Source organism: Lepisosteus platostomus, chromosome 2 (assembly GCF_059453375.1).
Source record: "Lepisosteus platostomus isolate fLepPlt1 chromosome 2, fLepPlt1.hap1, whole genome shotgun sequence".
In the NCBI taxonomy this organism is placed as follows: Eukaryota; Metazoa; Chordata; class Actinopteri; order Semionotiformes; family Lepisosteidae; genus Lepisosteus; species Lepisosteus platostomus.
In genome coordinates this window covers 66,532,195-66,553,989 of record NC_142612.1, presented here as the reverse complement: position 1 = coordinate 66,553,989, position 21,795 = coordinate 66,532,195, and the positions used below count along the sequence as shown (strand labels likewise).

Below are 21,795 nucleotides of genomic sequence, written 5' to 3'. Positions count from 1 at the left end.
AGGTTTCACACAAGATGAGGTCATTCGCCCCATCTGTCTTGTTTGGTTGCTAACAACTGATGCCAAGATCTCATTTAGTCAGGTGTCAGGTTCACCAGCATGGCTGGGTAGCTTTTTCCATAACCCAACAGCCTTTAAAACTAACAAGTTTAAAGTATTGGTTTTCATTGGGTCTAAAAGGTAGAAGCTTTAGGTCAGTTTATTTTTGTAATAAAACCTTTTTGAAAAAGATGTGTTTCTCCAGGACGGTTTTTCTGTCTTTATTTTTATCTGCATGTCTGTGTGTTATTTAGAAAAAAATTGTGGAAAACTACCAGTTTTTCAGGGTATTTTTTTAGATTGCAGTGTAATTTGATTCTTTGAAGCAGTGTTTTTAAGTGTACTTTAAAGTTTCTTTGTATTTTTAAAAACACATTAGAATCCCGGATAGGCCTAAAACCATAACTAATTTAATGAAATACAGAACCACTCACTGAACTCCGAAGTTAAATTGAAAAGAAAAGGTTGCCTTTAACTGCAGTTTAATGAGTGTGGCGGTTGTGGTAGCACCACCACTTAAGCTTAAGTGAGCACATTTGCTTCTACTCGTTAGCTTCAGACAGTTGGCTTTTCTGTGCAATCTCTCTGAATCCATTGTGTAATGTATAAGACTGAATTATCTGAGTTAAAAATAGTGCCGTATTTGTCATCCAGCTCAAGCAGACTTTCATATATGGATCCAAGATGGTGTTTTTTAAGTTTTCATTCAAAGGCAAAGAGCAGGATTTCAAGACTTTATTAAGACAGAGTGTAAACAATTCCTTACAAATGTACCTTGATTTGTTTGACATTTACCTAATAAGTTTGACTGTTCCGTTCAGTAAAGAAGAGGCCTTTATTTATAATGTGTTAGAAGAAAGAATTTGCAGTATACATTAGTTTTAAAAGGAAGTTTGTCTTCTAAATACTGTAGAAAATTATAATTTAAAACCTGTGCATCTAAGAATTGTCTTTTTTCAGTATTTGTATTTTTGTATGCCACAGGACAACCATCTCTAAGTATTGTTTTACTAAATATTGGATGTATGTGCTTTTATTGTTTTTCTCAAGTCTTTCAGGTGTTCTAAGTAGCAAACTACTACTCAGTTTACCGCCTACTGCTCAGTTCTGCACATTTCACCTTCTGTAAACATTTCTTGTAGAAATGCAGTTCAGATAAAAGAATAGCATAAAGAGCAAGTCTAAAAACTTTTGTCTATTCATTTAAGATAGATACAGCTGTCTCTAGTTCCAGCAACTCTTATTGTTAAGTTTGTAATTGCTTCCCATGGGCAATAGATGAAGGCTCTAATACCTTATGGAATTATGAGATAGAGCCAAATCACATTTTCAGGTTCATAAACAAGGCGAGCAAGGAATAAAATAATAATAATAATAATAAAATCATTATTTCGTGTGATTAAATCATCTTCTTTCATAGATCTGGCAAACATTTCATTCACTGATCACTGTTTTTCATGTGTTATTTTTATTATTTATAATTATGATTAACACTCTTCTTTAAGCACACAACCCTATGCTATCCGCACGTTACACAGTACTGTTCTTTGATTTAAGGTCTTTGAATTTGAAATCCCCATTTAAATTTCTTTCTCATTCTGAAACAACTTAGTGATATGAATAGATTTTTGTGTTTAAGCTATTTGATTCAGCAGGGAATGTCTCTGTGGTTGAGTCTGAACAGAGGTTGTTTTGACTCTGTGCAAGCTTTAAGTCTGAGCCTTCATTAGATGACAAATTATATGAGTAATGTTGTTCCGAATGGCCTATAAGCAATTTCTGTCTTCTATGAAGACATTTCAAATGCATCTACCCTATCAGTTTAGAGGACATTGATTGATGAAAACCAATACTGATAGCTTTTGGAAATCAAATTACCTTCATCCAGTATCTGTCTCGAAGGTACCCTATGATATAGTTATGTGTGCTTTGAGCTCAGAACGGCAATATAAGATGAGCAGTTTTTGAACTAATATAAAATATATGGATTACCTCTTGAGTGAAAATGACACTCAGGTTTGTCCGTTTGTTCAAAAACTGCAAGGGGGTGCATGCAGTTTAAAGGGTCATGTACAGTTCATTTCCTTGAAAATGAAATACTGTGTGCAGGGAAACATAACAAACAAAACTTTGTAGAGAAGCAAAGTATTAAATCTTTGCAGCAGGTGATGAAGGTTTAATTCCTACTGATGCCTTTTGGGATGGCATCCAAATTGAATCTTGAGCTGCAGTTAGTTTTCAGAGCCCAATCACAAGGAAGGAAAAAGGGCACTTTCCAGGAGGAACATAAAGCCCACTTCCATAAATAGATTGGCTATAGAGGAAAATTAACATCTGAACAACACAAATGAGCACTAATGTGAAAAGATGGAGATACTCATATCTGTATGCCAGATATTGTTACATAACAACATTACACAAAAAAGGCGATGAAGTGTGGCAACTACAAAAATGGTGTTGCTTGGAGTATTGATTATTGATTAATTAATTGATTGATTAATTAATTCCAGCAGTTCAAAAAACATCTTTCACTTTCTCATATAGTACTTTTTATTCTCATTCTTGCCTTTCAGTGTTAAATACCAGCAGCAGCAAGCATTACGATGTCCAGACCCAGTCTTTGTCAAAACACAAACTCATTGAATAGGGCATGCCAGAAATACTTTATTACTTAAATCCTTGCTTTTAAACAAATAGTGGTTCACAATATTTTGCTGTCATTCCTTTTTGTAATGAGAACCTTTCAAGGATTTCTTTTCTTACAGCTGTACTTAAAGCAGATATGGGGTTTTAATGGCAGTTGCTGCTGTGCACTTCTTTCTTCTACCATCAAAACCGAAAGTGCAGGGAAGAGAGCAGAAAAAAATATTGAAGCTAAGAACCCCAGCAAGAGGAAAAAAAGCAATTCCAGTATTTACCTGCAATGAATGACAAAATAAAACCATTCCATTGTAGACTTGAGAGACCATCTGCAAGACAAAGTGTGAAATTTACAAAATACCTCCTTACAGCAGTGGTAACCTATTATATTCGTTGGATGTGAATGCTTTTATTCCTCAAGCAGTTCATTATTCTCGATGGGTTCTGACATAAAATGTGTTCTTGAAAGTTTTTATGACACTCCTACATTGGCATTATTGCCAAAGGAAATAGAAGTAAGAATTAGATTAAGTGCATACGGATTTCAGTATCATGTCAAGCAGTGATGCTTGGAAATCTTTTGTTGAGAGTTACTGATATACTGTTTAGAGAGTTTGTTGTGAGTGGATAGAGTGATAAATATATACAATGCATTTTATATACTGTACATTTTAGAGGTATAAAATCCTCAAAAAGTTTGAAAGCAACAGCAACACATGAAAGCACCACTACACACAGCCTCTGCCTATGCTTAAGAGCAAATTTCAGAAGGACATAAAGCAAATTTGTGACTCATTGAAATCCAATATTTACTTATTTCAAGGAGCCCAAGGGCAATAGTTGACCTATTGGTTTTTGTGTAATTTTAATGCATTTCAACATGGGTATAGACCAGAGAACAAATGTGGCCTTGAGCGTGAAGAAGATTTTGGAAGATGCACACTGGCATTGGAGAAGGAGAAGGTGATTTAGTGTGAAACTCTGAGGACAGGGTATATCTGCACAACTAGACTAGTGGGTCGCAAGGCCAGTGGGTATCCTTTATGCCAGCAGCCATATCACCCTGCAACTCACAACTGGCAACCCACTGAAGCTAAGCAGGTGTGAGCCTGGTCAGTACCTGGATGGGAGACCTCCTGGGAAAAACTAAGGTTGCTGCTGGAAGAGGTGTTAGTGGGGCCAGCGGGGGGCGCTCACCCTGTGGTTCATGTGGGTCCTAATGCCCCAGTATAGTGACGGGGACACTATACTGTAAACAGGCGCCGTCCTTCGGATGAGACGTAAAACCGAGGTCCTGACTCTCTGTGGTCATAAAAAATCCCAGGGCGCTTCTCGAAAAGAGTAGGGGTGTAACCCCGGTGTCCTGGCCAAATTTCCAATTGGCCCTTACTAATCATGGCCTCCTAATAATCCCCCTCTATGAATTGGCTACATTACTCTGCTCTCCTCCCCACTGATAGCTGATGTGTGGTGAGCGTTCTGGCGCACTATGGCTGCCGTCGCATCATCCAGGTGGATGCTGCACATTGGTGGTGGTGGAGTGGAGTCCCCATTACCTGTAAAGCGCTTTGAGTGGAGTGTCCAGAAAAGCGCTATATAAGTGTAAGCAATTATTATTATTATAATTAATTATCCTGGGTTAAACTGAGGGTACCTAAACCTTCTGGAGAGTAAGCCAGTCCTTCTGGAATCTATATGGGAATTCAGCCCAGTCATTTAACTGTGTTGTTCACAGGCACAGAGACCAGTATCTGCAAGGACTGAAACCCACAGATCATGCCACAGTGCAAGCAGGAATTCACAACTCTGTACTGCCCCCTATCCCATAAAACTCAAAGGGTCTTGAGAATTTCAAACCATCCCCTTCTCTCGATGAAACTGCCTACCTCTGGTTCTTTAGCTTATCCTTCTTATTTAAGAGGTTTTATGTAGGTTTTATTTTTTAGACTTTGCAGTGATAAAAAGGAGAAAAAAAGAAGTTAACCCCAGTGTGTCATAGATAGACTTTTGTTTCTTGTCTGTATCTTTTTATCCCATCCATACTCTACAGCAGCCAAGATCAGATTGCTGTGAAGTCCAAAAATGGTGTTGTACTGTTAATCTTTTCACAAATTAAATTCACAAATTTTTTTCAGTTGTGCTAGAATTGCTTGCATCTTGTTTGAATATAAAAGCTAAAGACACCCTTTGATCAAATATAGAAGTTTAATATGCGGATCACATTTTATGTTCTCTGTGGATAATTAAATAAGGAAGCACATTTTTACCCCTGAAAATTAATCTATAGCCATAGCTCTTCCTAGATATAGGTAGATTATATAGGTATAATCTGTGGACATAGTTAATCCTAGCACAAAGTATTTTGTTTTTTATAGAATAAAGAATTACACTTGCTTACTGCAGTAAAATAAAAGTTGCGTTACTTATGGTGGGATTTGCAAAGATAATGTAAGAACATAAATGTTATGAACAAGAGGAGACCTATAGAGCCCATTTGGTAGTTAGTTTTTAATTAATCCAAGGGTATCATCCAACCATTTCTTGAAAGGAGCCAGGCCTCTGAGCTTAATGCTTAGAAATGGATCAGAAAACTCATTTTTGATTTCTTTCAGTCTTTTTTCTTTTCTGCTAAGCCATGTCTGTGGTAAAATTGTCATCAATCATGCTTCCAGTCTTTCCCTAGTGTATTATCTTTGCTGTTTTATAGAGTTTGAATTAATCATTTCAAAAGAGCATTGCAGAACACTTAGACTCCTTTAACTGTTTTTAATTATTGTCTCGCAGAAAGTCTCGACAGCTGTAATTAGAACAAACTGATAGGTAGAAATGTGTACTTGGTTTTGAGACTGATGGCAAAGTTAATATAGTATTTTATACCTTTATAAAGATTTACATGCAAGATGTTTCATTTTCATTTTTGCATATTTTATTTGCATAGTACTGCTCCCTGGCTGTTCCTGATGAATAAGGTTGACACCAATGACCCCTGAACTAGTCAGGCAGGGTGCAGGCATTTCCCCAGGATATATTAATGATTTCTTTGGTCCTTTTATCCTTTTTATCAGCCCATCTTTACTGTTTATATTTACTGTTTACGGGGAAGTGCTGCTTATATTTATAATTGTTTTATTACATAGTTGGGCTGAGATGCTCTTTCATTATAAAAAAGCCTTGCTGTTAAAATTCAATCAAGTATGGCAAATTCATGGTCTTAATTCAGTGTGTTCTAGCTTTGTAAATTGGAATTGAGATTTTGGAGGGGAGACAAATTTAAATAATTGTAAGATCACAGGCTGTTTTTTGTAGCCGTATTTTTTGTTACTCTGTAATACTTAATGGCAGTGTGTTTTATGTGTCGATTTGCGCTGTGTTCTAACAGCGGAATGTAAAGATAATAAAACTGGATAAAAGGTCACGCGTTCTTAATTAGGACACCCCCGAAAAAACAGCTTGGTCATGATTCATCTTTAGTATTTTAATAGAAAGCTCTAGGGACAGGACAGTAGCCCCCATCTTCAGACTTTCCAGCAGCCCCAGGAAAATGCAGGCTCTGTTTAGATTTAGCTTTATTATATACTTAAGTACATAGTGTTAATTATGTGCCGTAATGAAAGAAGGGAAGAAGTGTATTGAATGGGAGACTAACATGCTCCTTTGTGAATTGTGTTTTGTTTGGTGGTTGTTTACTCATTCCCTAATTGTGAGAATTCTGCTGATCTGCTCTCCTGCCAAGCTCTCACAGACAGCACAGTCATAATTCATAATTAAGAGTCTGAATAACACAAGCCTTATCATATGGGCTTTAATTCCACAAATGCCTACCGCCTGTTGTGGTGTTTTGAGCTGCTACAGGACAAACATCACAGCTGCCAGGTCTTTCGAGAGACTTCCTCTATGTACTGTATGTGTGTGCATTTGTATATACAGTACATACAGTATATACAAACCCAGATTGCCTTTTCCCCCATAGTTTGTATTAAAATATTAGAATTCTAAGAAGATTAATGCTAATTCAAATGAATAGTCTTGGCTCTAATTTTAATATCATAATTAATTTTCTACACAAAAGAAAAGATGACAAATTACACAAATTACACAAGGCTCTCAGAGGTTTGCCTGCAATTACCACCGACACTGCCAAAACCGTATAAGCCTAGCACACACAGTGTAGGTATATACTCATTAGATTGTGTTCTTTTCCCTTAGGTTTGTAACTATCTACCGGGGCCCAAGCCACACCTACAAGGTACAGAGGTTGACAGAGTCGACAAGCTACAGTTTCAGAATACAGGCTGTGAGCGACGCAGGAGAAGGTCCATTCTCTGAGACGTACACCTTCAGCACAACCAAACTGGTGCCACCTGCTCTCAAAGGTAAAGGATATACAAGCATCCACTGATATGCTTCAGTCAATATTCTTCAGTCAGGATATTAAGGATATTATTATCAGGGTTTTATTGTGGGGACCAGGGATGTGCAGAGCCGGGTGGCTACACTGGCTTACACTGGCTTCAGCCCCTGCCCCTTTGCCCTCATTGGCCCAAGTGCCCTTTTTTCCTTGTAGAAAAAAACTCCAATCAATTTTTTTCATTACTTGATGATTCTACTTCCCTATTTAGTATGGATGTCCCATTAGGGGGGAAAAAATTGGACCTAATTGATCTCATCCGAGCACAAGTGCCCACCTCCTGTTCGTTGTAAAAGGCGGAGAAAAAAAGCAGCGATAAGCAACGTATGCTACTACACCTGTGGAGGCCATGTTAAACATTTTTGAACAGTGAGAAGATACACAGGTTTTTCAGAAGGACAGTACAAAAGTAACATACCAAGGGTGTCGTATTGAGCACTTTGTGTTTAAGAGACTATTTTCATTCACCTATTCTAGGTTTGCAAACTGATGAACTCGCCACATTATTGTCTGCACGGTTACTTAGCTAGCTAGATTTGAGATTTCCTTAAGAAAAATTAGTTAACTGAGTCGACAAACCAGTCTTTTTGTATTTGATATAAACAGCTCACATGCATATTCTTAGTTGTATAAATATGGTTCAGTCACAAACAGGAGAGCATGCCTTCAAAAGTCACATCCAAACTTCCTGTAAAATGAAAGCACACAGAAATACAAGCGGGCACTGATTTGTGTCCAGGATACTCTAATGTAACAAATCCTGCCCCAGAAAGTGCCCCTTCTTCTCTTTTGAGCCACTGCCCACCAAAAGGTCTCTGCACATCTCTGGTGGGGACCTATGTCAGCCTGCAAGCCTACAGAGTGACAGACAACAGTTAGTTCTTCACTGTAAAGTAAAGAAGAAGCATGTTTCAGCTGTCTTCTTCCGATGTGACATCTCATATGAGCATATGGTACTGTAGGGTTATCATGGTAAAAGAAGGATGCTTTTGTGATTAGCATCATTGCAGTTCACCCCAGTATAGTATATTCTCATGTAATTGCTTTGGGATTTATGGCCTAATTGTGATATATATTAAAAATAATTTAGTATGTGCTAAATTAGCAATCTGTTTTACACTCTTGTAACTTGTTTTTGCAATTGGTTTCACATTCTGTGTCCTTTTTACTGCAAGTAGCTGTATATAAGTGCTTATTTTATGCTTCTAGCTCCTAGAGTAGCCCAACTTGAAGGTAACTCTTGTGAAGTCTCATGGGAAGCAGTCCCACCAATGAGAGGAGACCCCATCAACTACATTCTGCAAGTCTTGGTTGGGAGAGAATCAGAGTACAAACAGGTGAGTTATCATTACCGATTTTGTATCTCAGTAAAGTTTTTCATCAAAGGCCTCTGTTATGTATGCTGAGAACATAACAGCTGCTATTGATTACAAATACTCCATTTATTTATTCCAAATGTATTGTTGGATAGATTATATTTCAATACATTACTTTTTGATGTAACAAGCATCCAGTCACACATTCATGTCAATTCACAAAAGCCCCTTGCCTTTGCTGTTTATACACAGCTGTGCTTTGCAATATTTTACTCATCATCCAGTTTTTCCTTTATAAAGAATCAGATCTCTTGTATGTGTAAGAGTAGTCTTTTAAAATGAATGTGGTGAGGAACAAATTATATTAATATTGGGGATCCAACAATGAGTCAATTAAATCTGATAGATAAACATGATGGATTAGGTACTATAACATATCATATTGGCTGCTCATGACAGTACATATAACTTTGTTTTTGTTCTCACTTTAAGTTTCTTGTCTGATGTGATGTGAAAATTGCTTTATGACAATCCTGTTTTCTCACCCAAAACTAAGCTGCATTAACAGATAAAGTTGATATAATAGAAAGCATTCATAAAAGCATAGAGTAATTTTTTGATACTCATAGAATAAATATATTCTAAGTGCTGATTTTTCTGAGTTCACAGTGGTTTATGTTTGTATATCATATTCTATTTATGCAACTGTCTAAATAAATTTAGTATCTGTTGCCTTGAGTTTGAATAGACAATACATACAATCAAGTTTATCAACCATTCTAACAGTCCCTGATATAAAGGATAGGGCCATTATAGAATGCCAGTTCATTCAGTGCTTCAAAGGTACAGTTTCTCGCTAAATCTTTGAGAAAAAATGATATATAGGATAGCTGTGTAAATGTACACTTAAGGAAACAAATATATATGCATATATATGCAATTTCATAGAAGTGAAATTGAACCTCCTGCTGAAACAACCTTTGTAACTCCCAGGTAGATAATGTGTTTGTAATATAATAACATTTTAAGTGCGTTATTAGACATGGCAAACTGTGCTTTAGAAAAGACTAAGTTTGTTTTTAGAAGTTGGCAACAGCACTAAAATTAAGTTAGAGGAGAGTATTTTTCTGTTTGTTTTTTGTGATAGGGATTTTTATTGATATGTGACTGACATCTCTTCACACATGCAGAGTGTTTATGAATGAGTTCTCACAGTGAACAACCTTCTGGCTCTCTTGTTGTTAAGTATAGAGACACCTTCCTTCGATTTAATGATACTTGATAAAAGTAGTCGAAATTTTGGATGCCAAATATGCCAAGGTCCTTTGCCGAAATTGCAGTGCTGTACTTCTTTGCTCTTGCTCTGTTAGCTGAAAGATTGTCCCTGTGACATAACCATTGTAATGATCAATAAGAATTTCATCAGTTTTCAGTTTGGTCATGCTCTTAAAGCTGCACGGAAACAAAGTAAACCTTATTAATCACATATTCAACCCGATATTCTTTGAAGATTAGAATACTCAAGTGTTTTTGAGTACTCAAGACCCATGTTTTAAAATGGGTAACGTTCGTTAGGAAACATTTGCTTGATTAATGGCTGTTAATGTGCACTGTAATTATTACACAATTGGATTTTGAATTTTAAGCAGCTTGAAGAGAAAGTTGAAGTTTAATTAGCACTCTGATATAACCTGATATCTGGCAAATGCCAGTAAAAGATAGTGAATTAGAGTTATTTTAATATCCATCTAGCTGGTAAGGAGAGCTGACATCTCTGAAGACATTAAATTATAGTGATATAACTGTTAGCTTTTATGGCTCTTTTATAGCCACTTAATGTTAGAGAAGATTTTGTCCTCTTTTTTTTTCTGTTAACGCTTATAAAATGTATCACAACATTATGAGATGTTACTGGAATATTAATTGGGCATGCTTGCTACATTTCCTTGTGTTTTATTCTAAGAACACAGAGTATTGCTGAAGTGCCGATGATAAGATATATCTCTGGGGCCAGGGCATTGTGTGTTTTTGTAAATTAAAGCATAAAAGCTGTAGATTATGAGGTTTCTAACAATTTAAGCCTCATACATTTCATTCGCCCACTGCTGTTGTATTCTGCATTATTGCTTTAGTGCGCAGCTCTGTCATTTCAATGAGAAGTTCATTTCAGCTTGCGTTTCCGATTGCATTAATAATGGGAAAAGAAGGGTAATTGCTCATGTTCTCGCTGCATAATTTTTTTAATTAAAGAATTTTCCAATAGGTATCCCTCATCATCCATGTAATTGACAGGATTTGGGTGTCCTTTTTTAGAGGAAGTTGTTACTCAGCAGTTTGTAAAGTCAGTAAATTAAAAAAGCCCTGGGGGTCTTTCAAGAAGATGTCAGGGGAGCAGTAATGATGACTTAAGCTTCCTACTGTATATGTATATGCAGCTGTGCCTGACCACATTTATGTATAGTTCATATTCCTGTGCATATTTTCCAAGCTGCTATATCCCCTTCTAAATACCCATGACTTTTGAAATATGTTGCAGAACTGCAGAAAAGAAATAGCTTCTCCTGTTTTCAAAGTGATTGTTTAATTATTACCCTTTTCATCCACTTGCTTAAACCCAGTGATACCTTGACCCTTTACAGTTTTAATAGAGCATAAAATATATGTGGAAGTGCTGTAGAATTTTTGGATTTTGTTCATAGTCATTTTCAATTGTTGATTTGGTAAGTGTGCCATACTGTATAAATGTATATAGACCTTTGTACTTGTACATTGTACAATCTGGTCCTTCTGATGATTAGCATGGCTGTTTAAATCAGAGCTTATTCAGCATTAATAATAAGAAATATTCCTTACATTTAAACAGAACCTTTCAGCCCATCAGGATCTCAAACACATTGTGCCATTAGATTGTACCAGAATACATACACTACTGACTCACCTGACTATATTTTTCTTTTTTTTAATCTTTCATTTTATAATCTTGTTAGATCAAGTTAGACAGTCCTGCATTTACATAGTGAACTTATTTAAGATATTATTGTGGCTATAGGCAAAAATGCATGCAGAAAACATTTTTTCTTATATGTGGAATAAAGTTTTTCAGTCCCATTTTACTGTTTAAAGGTCTGGGGTATTCAACTATAAATGTAATGTATAATGTACTAAGGAAAGGAACTTATATTGTATTGAAATTAAAAATAATTTCTCTCAGACACATTTATGAGACGTTCTGCGCACTACAACAGGGACATAAGCCAGAAAATAAACAGATTGTATAATTCTACTCACAGGGGTACTTAGAATTCCCTCCGGCTCTCTTTGTCAGCCTATGCAGTTATTTTTTATGAATTGAAATAGATGTATTTATAAATAATTACTTCCTGTGATGTCTGCAGTGGATTTTTTTTTTCCACCAGTTTTAATTGGTGCTGCATTCTCCAGCTGCTTAGTAAATACTTTAATTCGCAGCCAGGGAATAACACTGTTCTGTTTACCAAAAAAAAACATCTTACTAATCATGGAGACAGAGGAGTATCACACATTTAAAACCCAATCTTTTACAGAGGCACTTTATTACAATTTGAAAAATTACAACAGGACTTATTTTTGGCAAGTAATGCCTTCTTTCAGTATCTTCAATTGAGGGGGGAGCTAAACATATTAGTCAAGACTCAGTCTCTACCATTATTACCATCTCCTCTGACTACCATGCTGGGGGAAATCACAGGAACACAGAAACTCTTACCTAAGATCTATACATTACATGCCTCCCTGGGTGAAGATTTATATCCCAAGGCATAAATAGAAAAGGGATTTACATTTTGACTCTCATAAACTTTTAGAAAAACTGTATTTTTAATGTAGTGCTCAATCCAGTTTAATCAGTATAAAATATTCAATGGAGTTCATCACAAAGCTAAAAGATTGATCTCCTTTGGCCACATGTAGTGGATAGCTACATTCATGTCTTATAGCATAACCCATCAATTATTCAGTTTTGGAAGAAAGTTTTAGATAATGTATCGGTTTTCTTGGGCTGTAACATTGCCATCTCCCCAGCTGCTTAATTGGTGATCTTTCATCTGGTGACTTGTCCTTCAACTATTTTACTTCCACTCACAACAGCAAAAAAGGTGAAGCAATTCCATTTACCGGTGGCTTAACGTAATAACCAAATTACAAAGGTAATGCAAGCTGGGAGATAATTTCAATACCAATGTTTAAATAAATTGACTGCCCTCTTTGAGCAGATGACCATTAGCCGAGATCAGCAAAAGAATGCTGATTTACCTGCAGTACTGCAGCCTTGTGGTGGCCTGAATCATGCTCCAGACTCAAGAGGGGGCCGTCATAGATGCCTCTGAGAGTGTTGTGGATATAAGCTATTTGAGAAAATAGGTAGCTGCATTGGCATGCAAACACACAATGTCTGAAAAAGAGCCCACAGCTGAAATAGTGTTTTTTTTACCATTCAGGATGGAATGAACCTGTTCCTGGTCCTAAGCTTTTTGATGCATAGGTTTTAAACATTATCTGACTTATAGTTCAAAATGTAAGCACTTGCTGAGCTTGTTAAAACCATTTATTAAATGTTTTTTGGGTGTAGGTGAATGATTCATTACCTCCTCTGTTCTCTGTTTGTAAATGATATTATTTTTTATTAAAAATCTGATTCCCTTTTCCCATTGCTAAACTCTTCTAAATAATGATTTATTTCTGGCTTTAGGAGTTCATTTAAAATTGTGAGTCTTGGTAGATCAAATCTAAAATCTACCATTTTGATCTTTCTGTCTCATTCACTGCTGAATAACTGTATTGTAAATGGCTATAAATGTAAGAGCTCCTTTTACACTTATTATTTCTGTCTTGTTATAAAGGTATATTTCATTTTCCCAAGAAATCATATAGTTATTTTTTAATATACCCAGACAACTTATTAAAAATAATATTTATATATATCCTGGGCAGTGCATTAGAAATTTCTCTGTATGTTAATATCTGTTTACATATGCCCTTGTTATTCTGTGGAGCATGATTTTGAACAGGACCTGGAATAATTGATGTTGTGCACGTGCTGTCTAAATCTGTTGCCCCATTAGAAAATTAAATGTATTCCAATAGGCAACCAATCTGCACATAACAAATTGATTCTTCTAAAACCTTGACAATGATAAAGCTATTTTGGCTCCTGTCATCTGTTTGGGAATCTTCCATTTGGAGTCCCTACACATAATAGGGTATTAGGTAACTAACATTTTTACTGGATACAATGCTGTTTCACTTATCATGTGTTCAGACTCGATACTGATCCTTAACTGCAGTCCAGTGTGTTATTACTGGTGCTGCTCTTAGTTTAAAGTGCAATTTTAAACCTTTGCGCTTAAGCCATCATGTTAACCCACTGAGGGAATTACACAGTTCTTTCCCTGAAAACGTCTTTCTTTTCTAGTCCAAGTAAGTAGCTACGTCAGCATGCGTGGGTTGCAAAGGAACAAGTAATACTGTAGGTTTATTCCACGCTGAAAAGAGAAGAGGCTGTGGAGCCTTCTTCGGGTTCCTTTCTTCTCTTTTCAGCATGGAATAAACCTTTCACTTGTTCCTTCTCTCTCTTCTGTCCAGTTCAGTTGTACTTCCTAATCCCTTTTTTCTAGTTCTTTTACTAGAATTTGCTTACCATATGGCCCCTTGCTTCTCAGAATTTGCCACCTCTAAGGACACAAATAGGGCCTCACTCACACCAGGACCGGTTTTCCCAGAAGCCGCTTAACCCCCCAGAGCTCCCAGAGGAAACCCTTGGGTACATAGGGAGATACACATGTTTTTAGAATTTTGGTGAGTGTAGTCTAAGTCCATTTCAGCAGTAGGTTATTAACATGCTATTTTTAATCATGCCTGTGTTGTATAAATGCCTGTATTCTGTAGTCTGTAATTGTGCTGAAATACAGGACTTCAGTTTTTAAAGCACTTGGAAATGTGAATAGGTATCCAGGTCAAAATAGTTTACTTTTACTTGGGACCTGAAACATTTTGGATATCTTGACTGCTGACTACAGAAGCAGAACCCTCTGGAAGTGTTTAGATTGTTCTAGTTTTAATTCATAATCTTAAAGTAGTCTGTTCCTGTGTTGAAGTGCCTGCACATCAGTTTTCTGTGTTTGGTTTGGCTAGATAATAGATCAAGTTAAAATCTGACCTTAGAATGCCTTGAAGAAGCTACAGTACATCTTCAGAACTGTCACATGAATGATGTTCTTTCCCACAGATCTCTTAAAACACCCTGTTTTTTTAGCAGGACTCAAACAAACATGACTAGCCTTTTGTCTCCAAGAATACAACATTCTGCAATACATCAGTTTTCCTAAACAGGAATAATATTGATGAGTTGGAGGTTTAGAGATAGTCTTAATACCTGTAAATGAAGACTAAATGCTTGTGTCAAAAGTCATAATTGAACTAAAGTGCAGGAACCAAGAAGAAAATGGGGGGAAAATTAGCTGAAGAGTATTCAATTAACTACAGGAGAGGAGAAACACTTGCAAAAAGAAACAGCTTTAGCCTTGTAGTCAGGCAATTTAGATTTAATTTGGTTAATTAGTGTTTGTAGGTTTAAAATTGATTAATTTAAAGAGTGTCTGGAAGGGGGTTCGTGAAAAGGATTTCTTCATCTCTGAAATGTTTTGGGGAGCTAATGAGGGAATTAATTTGGGTAACTAGCTTTACAATTAGCATCAATTTATGTAACATACAGCTGTACAAGGGATAGATTCAGAAATAATTCAGAAATATTCTATATTGTACTGTAGTTGTGATTCATGTGGATCCCACAAAATGCAGCTGCTGTTTATGGCTAGTGAGCAGGGAATATTTCTGGTTTCCAAACACAATGTGACATATTGGAATACAAATATTAATTAGTATTAAGTATCTGCCAGACTCAGGCCTGAAATCAGGGTTTCATACATCCCAATCTGCAATAACCTTCCAAAACATCAAGAAGGTTGTTTAAAACGCATTCAAGTTTTTTATTGCTGATTATCATCATAAAAATAAAATCGAGAATAATTGCTCTCTGCTATAGCTTTGTAGCCTTTCCTTTAAAAAAATTACAAGCTAAAAGGGTGCAAATATGCTGTTATGATGCCTATTTAAATAATACAGTTTCATCGTGTATTCTGTATGTATGTATTCTGTATCTGAATTTCAATGCAAAAGCTATTTAAACACAATTGCCCTTGTATGATGAGCACCGTCAAAGCCAAACAATATATTTTCAGTATTTAATAAAGTGGATGCTTATTCCTAATCTTGTACACCTAAACTAAATATAATTTCTTCTTTGAAATTAGTCTCAAGAAAGGCACCACAACCATACTGAAATGGACATTTTGTTTTAAAGACATGGCTAGCCTACAACTTTTCTTACATTCTTAATTAATCTTAGTGCTGATGCTGATATTGTTCAGAATCATAGCATTTTGTCCTTTTGCCTCTCAGAAATCCTCCCCATTTTGTAAAATGCCAAGCTGTTTTGCAGAACTGAACATTTCTAGAGTTAACTGTGTTTTCTATCATTTAATTTTAAGTAAACACCTGGCAGATAGAGGGCTTGCAGCTCTTTGTGCTTTGAGTATTTAAAAAACAAGGACACCAGTACATCCTGCAGATCATGGGGAGTGCTCACTGCTTTTCACTTATCTCATTTTACATAGTGGCACAGGGATAATTCACTCAAATTGAATTCATTGGACAATCTACAGCACTTTAATTAAGTGATTAAGTCCACGATTACATGCTTGAAAACAATATTTTTCCTTTAATTGTTTCTTCTTAAAATACCCTGTAAAAAGAATCGCAATTTTTTAATATTATTATTAAATGTTTCTCATTGTAAAATGGTGTTTTGCATTTAGTAATGAACATTTCATTTAAGTGAACAACACTTTGGGGATTAGTTTAACTGATTTTGCAGGAAATAATAATATTTTAAAAAACAAAATAGAAAATGAGGAATAAAGCTATAATTTTTGCCATGTTATGCAAATGTAAAATGTGGAATTAAGTATTATTGGTTATGCAAATAATATGCAACTTATATAATGTCACTATGAAAGAGTAAGGAAAATGTATACGTCTCATCGATTATGGCAGCTTCTTCAAAATACAGTATATAGTGGTTTATATTAGAACGTAGATGTTCACAATGGGGTATATTTGTGTATTCTAAAAAAGAAGAAAAACAAAATCTTTTTGAGCCAAACTCTGAAGTACCTTTTCTCTTATCCATCTTTTGAGTTTTTAAATGCAGGTGCTTGAGGTTCCAAACTTTTCTCATCTCCTCTGCTTGTCTCTATGTAAATGTTAGCATGTGATACTTATGCAAAGTTTGTGAATGAATGGGATTTACATAGGAGGGCAGCAAGAAGTCTCTTGATCAGGCTCTTCTGTGCTGTTCCAAAATCAGAATGGGACAAGAAAAATAGTAGATGGTACTAGCTGAATACATCTTACATCTGAATACATGTAGTATGATTGAATATTAAAATACTGTACTGTGCCAACTCTATGCATCCATTTCTGTGTTCCTTACAGTTAGATCATAATACATTATAATGAATCAAAGCATTTTCCCTTGGTATTTTTGTGGGCATGTAATACTGTCTTCTTTAAGCTCCCCACTGATTCACAATTCAGAATGTAATATCATGAAATAGTTAAGAACTGTTCCTGTAATATTCACAAAAGCGCTGCAGAGTAGACACTGATATATGGAATAAAGTGGGTGTGGTTTTGGTGTTCTTGTAAGTTTACAACTGATGCAATTAACACTACATCAAGTTATAATACCGATGCAAAGATGAAACTTGTGTGATTTGCAATATATTACTAAGTAGTCTGGCATCCATTGTCAAACAACAAGTGGAGCAGGAAAGATTTGCCGTGTAGCAGGAGTGCGAAATTCTAATGCAGCAGGGCCATTTATCTCCAGGTAAGATTGAAAATAAAAAAACAGAACGCTCACGGAATGGGATCTGGGTAATGGTGACAGGGGGGGGGTGTCATTTATTTCAGTCACCATTAAGGTTTAGTCAAATGTCAGAATTGTGCTGGCTGGAAGGGTTTCTCAAAATGCTAAACTAAGAGGCCTTCCGTTTCTTTTCCATCCTCAACAGATATTCAGAGGGGAGGACACCGCATTCCAAGTCTCAGGCCTTCAGTGCAACGTGGATTATCGGTTTCGTGTGTGTGTCTGCCGGCGCTGCCTGGACACCACGCAGGAGCTGTGTGGACCCTACAGCCCCTCCACCTTCTTCACTCTGCGCCGCAGCGAGGTGGGAGTGTCCGGAGAGCTGGGGAACACAGACGGCTCCAAATCAAAGGGCATCATTTCCACTGATGAACAGTTTGCCGCCCTCATTGTTCTGGGCTTTGCAACGCTGTCCATTTTGATTGCCTTTATTTTGCAATACTTCTTTATGAAGTAATACGTGCGCGATGACAAAGAAAAGAAAGAAAACTTGAGGTATATTTTTAACTAATGCTACGCATTATAGTCCCAGTATGTATTCAGATTTTTCTTGTCCTGTTTTCCTATTTCGTTTATCCGTGTTTCCGTTTTCTGTGTTGCATCATGCAGATTTAGCTCAACAAAAAGCCTTAGGTCTTTGCTGCACCTTGTTTGGGAAAGAAAATTCTGATTAACAAGCCTTAAAAAAAGTTGAGCAAAAAGCAGTTGTTAACAGAATTGTTTGCATGTTTTTATATTTTTTTAAATCTATATGACTACAAAATATTTTCTTTACATTGATGGCCTTAACGTTTTTGTTCACTGTTTATCTTGCTTCAACTTTTTTTTTACAGCCATATTTGATGTAGGCATCAAAGCTTTACCAGTTTGTTACTGATCATTGCCCCAGGAAATAACGCCATGCTCCCAGAAGGCCATGGATCAAATGGTAGATAGTAGATGGATTCCACGTGGTATTAAAAATAATTGTTCAGGGCTGTTGTATTTTTAAGAAATCACAGTACTCAAATTTTGAGACTATGAAACACTAACTCCAGAGCATATAAACAGGTTATTCATATTTCAGCTTCTGAGTCAATACCACCAGCATTAAGCTGCCAAAGCACGTTTCAGTCCATGCAGAAGGCATGGTTAAATTGATGCTGCTATCCTGTATTTTAAAAAAATGGAACCAGTTATCTAATATATAACAAATATATATATAAATTCTATTGATACAGTGTAATATAAGTAATATTGGGTTTGGAGTAAAGGTTTTAAATTAAGTATGAGTCAGCGCAAAAACAAATGGTGCTTAAAATCTGTGGTCAGTAGTCTGTAGGTTCAGGTTGTAAAGATGGCTGTATGTAAGGCAAAAATGCTGCAGAGTGCCATAGCCAATCCAAAAACTGTTGGACCAGAACTGTTTTTGGTCATGCTATAGGATGCTGCAGAATTTTATTTGTGCTGATGCCCTGATCTAATGATCTGAGCTTACTCACGTTATCTGTAGCCACTAAACAACTTGGCTAATCCATCACCCTTACTTCCCTTTGCGTATCCAGCTTCCATTCTGCAGCCCCATGATCGTGTTTAATTCTTCAGCTCCAGTAAGCATTCAGGAGTCACAGGGCCAGGCCTTGTCTGAGGTCTGCCTGAAAATAAACCTGATGTACCCTGTAAGGTAATCTCCGTGTGAAAAGCAAGTTCTGTGTTCGTTGCTTGTTACGCTGTGAAGTTCTACTAGGACTATAACCGCCAGTAGGTCAAATAGCAGGCTCTATCCCATTCTTACTGTAGTGTATCACAAGAATGCGTATGCCAAACAACAGGAAGTCCTTACAGAATCCTTTTAGCAATGTCAAGGTACAAACCAGCAGATTTCACAATTCCAAAGAGTTTCTGTGTCACGCTTGCAGCTTCTTTTGAAGTTTAATTGGGGGTTTCTGATCTTCTAGGAAACCCCCGTTGTGACAAGCCTGTATAATGTACCTCAGGGACTTGAACTTTAAGGAGGTGAAGACGCAAATATTACATTTCCAAGAGGGTGCTGCAAACACTATTTTGTATTGTGATTTTTTAAAATCTTTGTTAGCCTGTTAGCTTTTTTTCTTCATTGCCTAAGCTGTGCCTTGCTCTGTTGTCCATAAACAAAGTCGTTTACTAGTTAAAAAAAAAATACCTTTACCAAAGTTAATGGGAAAGTAAGGTATAATTCTTTTTTAGGTTTATTTATACTATATATTGCATACAGTACTTTAAATGCCAATTACAGTGCAATCTTCATTTATTTATTTTTTAAATTTAAGAGACAAGTGTAGTTATGTACTAATTTTGTTTTCTTGTAGCATGTTATATTTTTTTCTGTTTTGTATTGTCGTATTTTAGATTTACATTTACAGGCCAGCATTCCTAATATCAATAACCCTTTATGTGTTTGTTAGTTTTTCAATAATTGGGAACATGTAGTGCATTCATTGTCAGTATCAGTACAGAGGTTTACGTGTATCCAAAATGCATAATCATCTCCTTTCAAAACAAGTGCTGACCTACAGCGTATTTTCTTTGCCTATATATATGTAGCAGATGTTAGACAGGTTATGGTTTCGTTAATGGGCTATAATTTGGCATTGCAAATTAGTGTTATTGAGCTTTTAAACTCATGCCTTTCGCCAAAGTCAAGGCTTGTCCACTTCTTATTTTCGCTTTTATTTAAGAGATTATGTGATGAGATACTTTGTGACACTACATTATTATCTGGAAAAGGAAACTAGCAGCTTCTGTGACTGTAATGATTTTTTTTGTTAAACAAATTCTTGTGCCATTAATTGTATAACCCTTTTGAGAACTTTAAAGAATGATTTTACACTAAAAAAAAAAAAAACTTTAAAAAAGCAATCAGCAGGTTGGAGAAGGAGATTTTTCCCATAATTTTGCTTGGATAGCACAATAGTGAACATATCCAGTATTTTGGTGATATAATATATAGAGATAGCTATATAGATATAGTATGATGGTAAGAAAAACTAACAGAAATGAAGCACTTTTTAAGCAAACAGTTGTTTTAAGCAAATCTTATTATAAGGTATCAAAATTAAGCTGTGATGCTTAACCAAGCAGCATTCATGGTTTCTAAAGCAAGTTTGATAATTGGAAAATACATGATGCAAAAGAGTCTATCCAGCTGTTCTAAATAGCTTACAGTCACAAATTTGGCAGGAAAATGTTTTTTTTTAAATAAATTAATTCAAACATTTTTAAATTTTTGAGAAATGCTTGGCTGTAAATGAATGAATGAATTATGCTTAATTAAAGCATTTAGTTCAGTTTAGCTGGATAGACTCCTTAATGTTGCTGTAAATGTGTTTGATACCTTTGGGGTCACATCAGAAAAATGGATCTGAAAGGAGCTGAAATCATCCCTGAGTGGACCGTGAGATGTTCTATGTTTGTTGTTTCTAACAGAAATGATGGAATCTTAATACACTACCCTGGCCAATGATCAGTACTGTTTCAATGTTACCCATTTATAGAAACAGAAGTTTTCAACGTTATCTTTAATCTGAAAAATGTGTATTTTTACCTCACAGTTAGACAAACATTCCAAGCTTTTTGTGATTTACGATTAAAAAGAAAATCATAAACTTCTTCTTGTATTGTAAATTTTAGACAATTTCATATGCATTATATTAAAAAAACTGCCATATCAATTTTAAATGTATAGATTTTGCAAATATTACACTCTGTATGTAAGACTAAACTGTATCTGTAGCGTATATGTAATATATTTATGCCCAATAAATGTTTTAATTTTTTCTGACATTGTTTCAGATGCTTTTTTACATGATTTCAGCATGTAAGGGATTTAGCTTCAGGTGACTTAGCTTGGGTTCAACAGTATTGCCTTGCAAGATCGCAAACAGCCCTTTCAGAGAAATGTAATATAAGTGTAAATGTAAAATCATAAAAGTGCACTTCTGGCTATACACACTAAATGAGATGTAAGATGAATTCAGCAGTAGTTTTCTCACTCTTTGATGATGAGTGTTTATCACTGACAATCTTGCTTGCGTGTTGATGCTATCACCAATGTAAAATTCCACAAGAATCAGACTTGCAATATTTCTTTTATTGCAAGGACACGCGAGTTGAGCTAAACCCTTCATACGTCGGTGTATCCTGCAGTCTAATTACCATAAAATTGATTACTATAAAGAAACTATAAACAGGCATGTCGATGCCATCTGCATTAGACCCCAGCCATCACTATCTCTTTAAAACTGTTCGTTTTATACCTTCTCAGAATTGGAGGATTCAGATTCAAATTAAAAGATTCAAACTAAAAGAAAAAAAAAACAGTTCACCTGTTCCTCGATTTCCTTCATTCA

The 21,795-nt window shown here is 35.8% G+C and overlaps 1 protein-coding gene across 1 annotated transcript in view; it reads left to right on the top strand.

Moving 5' to 3' along the window:
* Positions 1 to 21,227, top strand: part of fndc3ba (fibronectin type III domain containing 3Ba) — a 167,142-nt gene extending 145,915 nt beyond the window's left edge. Inside the window, exons 24-26 of the mRNA XM_088614103.1 lie at positions 6,886 to 7,052; positions 8,297 to 8,424; positions 17,574 to 21,227. Of these exons, the coding sequence (XP_088470229.1) occupies positions 6,886 to 7,052; positions 8,297 to 8,424; positions 17,574 to 17,885 (607 nt within the window). The 3' untranslated portion in view covers positions 17,886 to 21,227. The remainder of the gene's footprint in view (positions 1 to 6,885; positions 7,053 to 8,296; positions 8,425 to 17,573) is intronic.
* Positions 21,228 to 21,795: the final 568 nt, after the last annotated feature.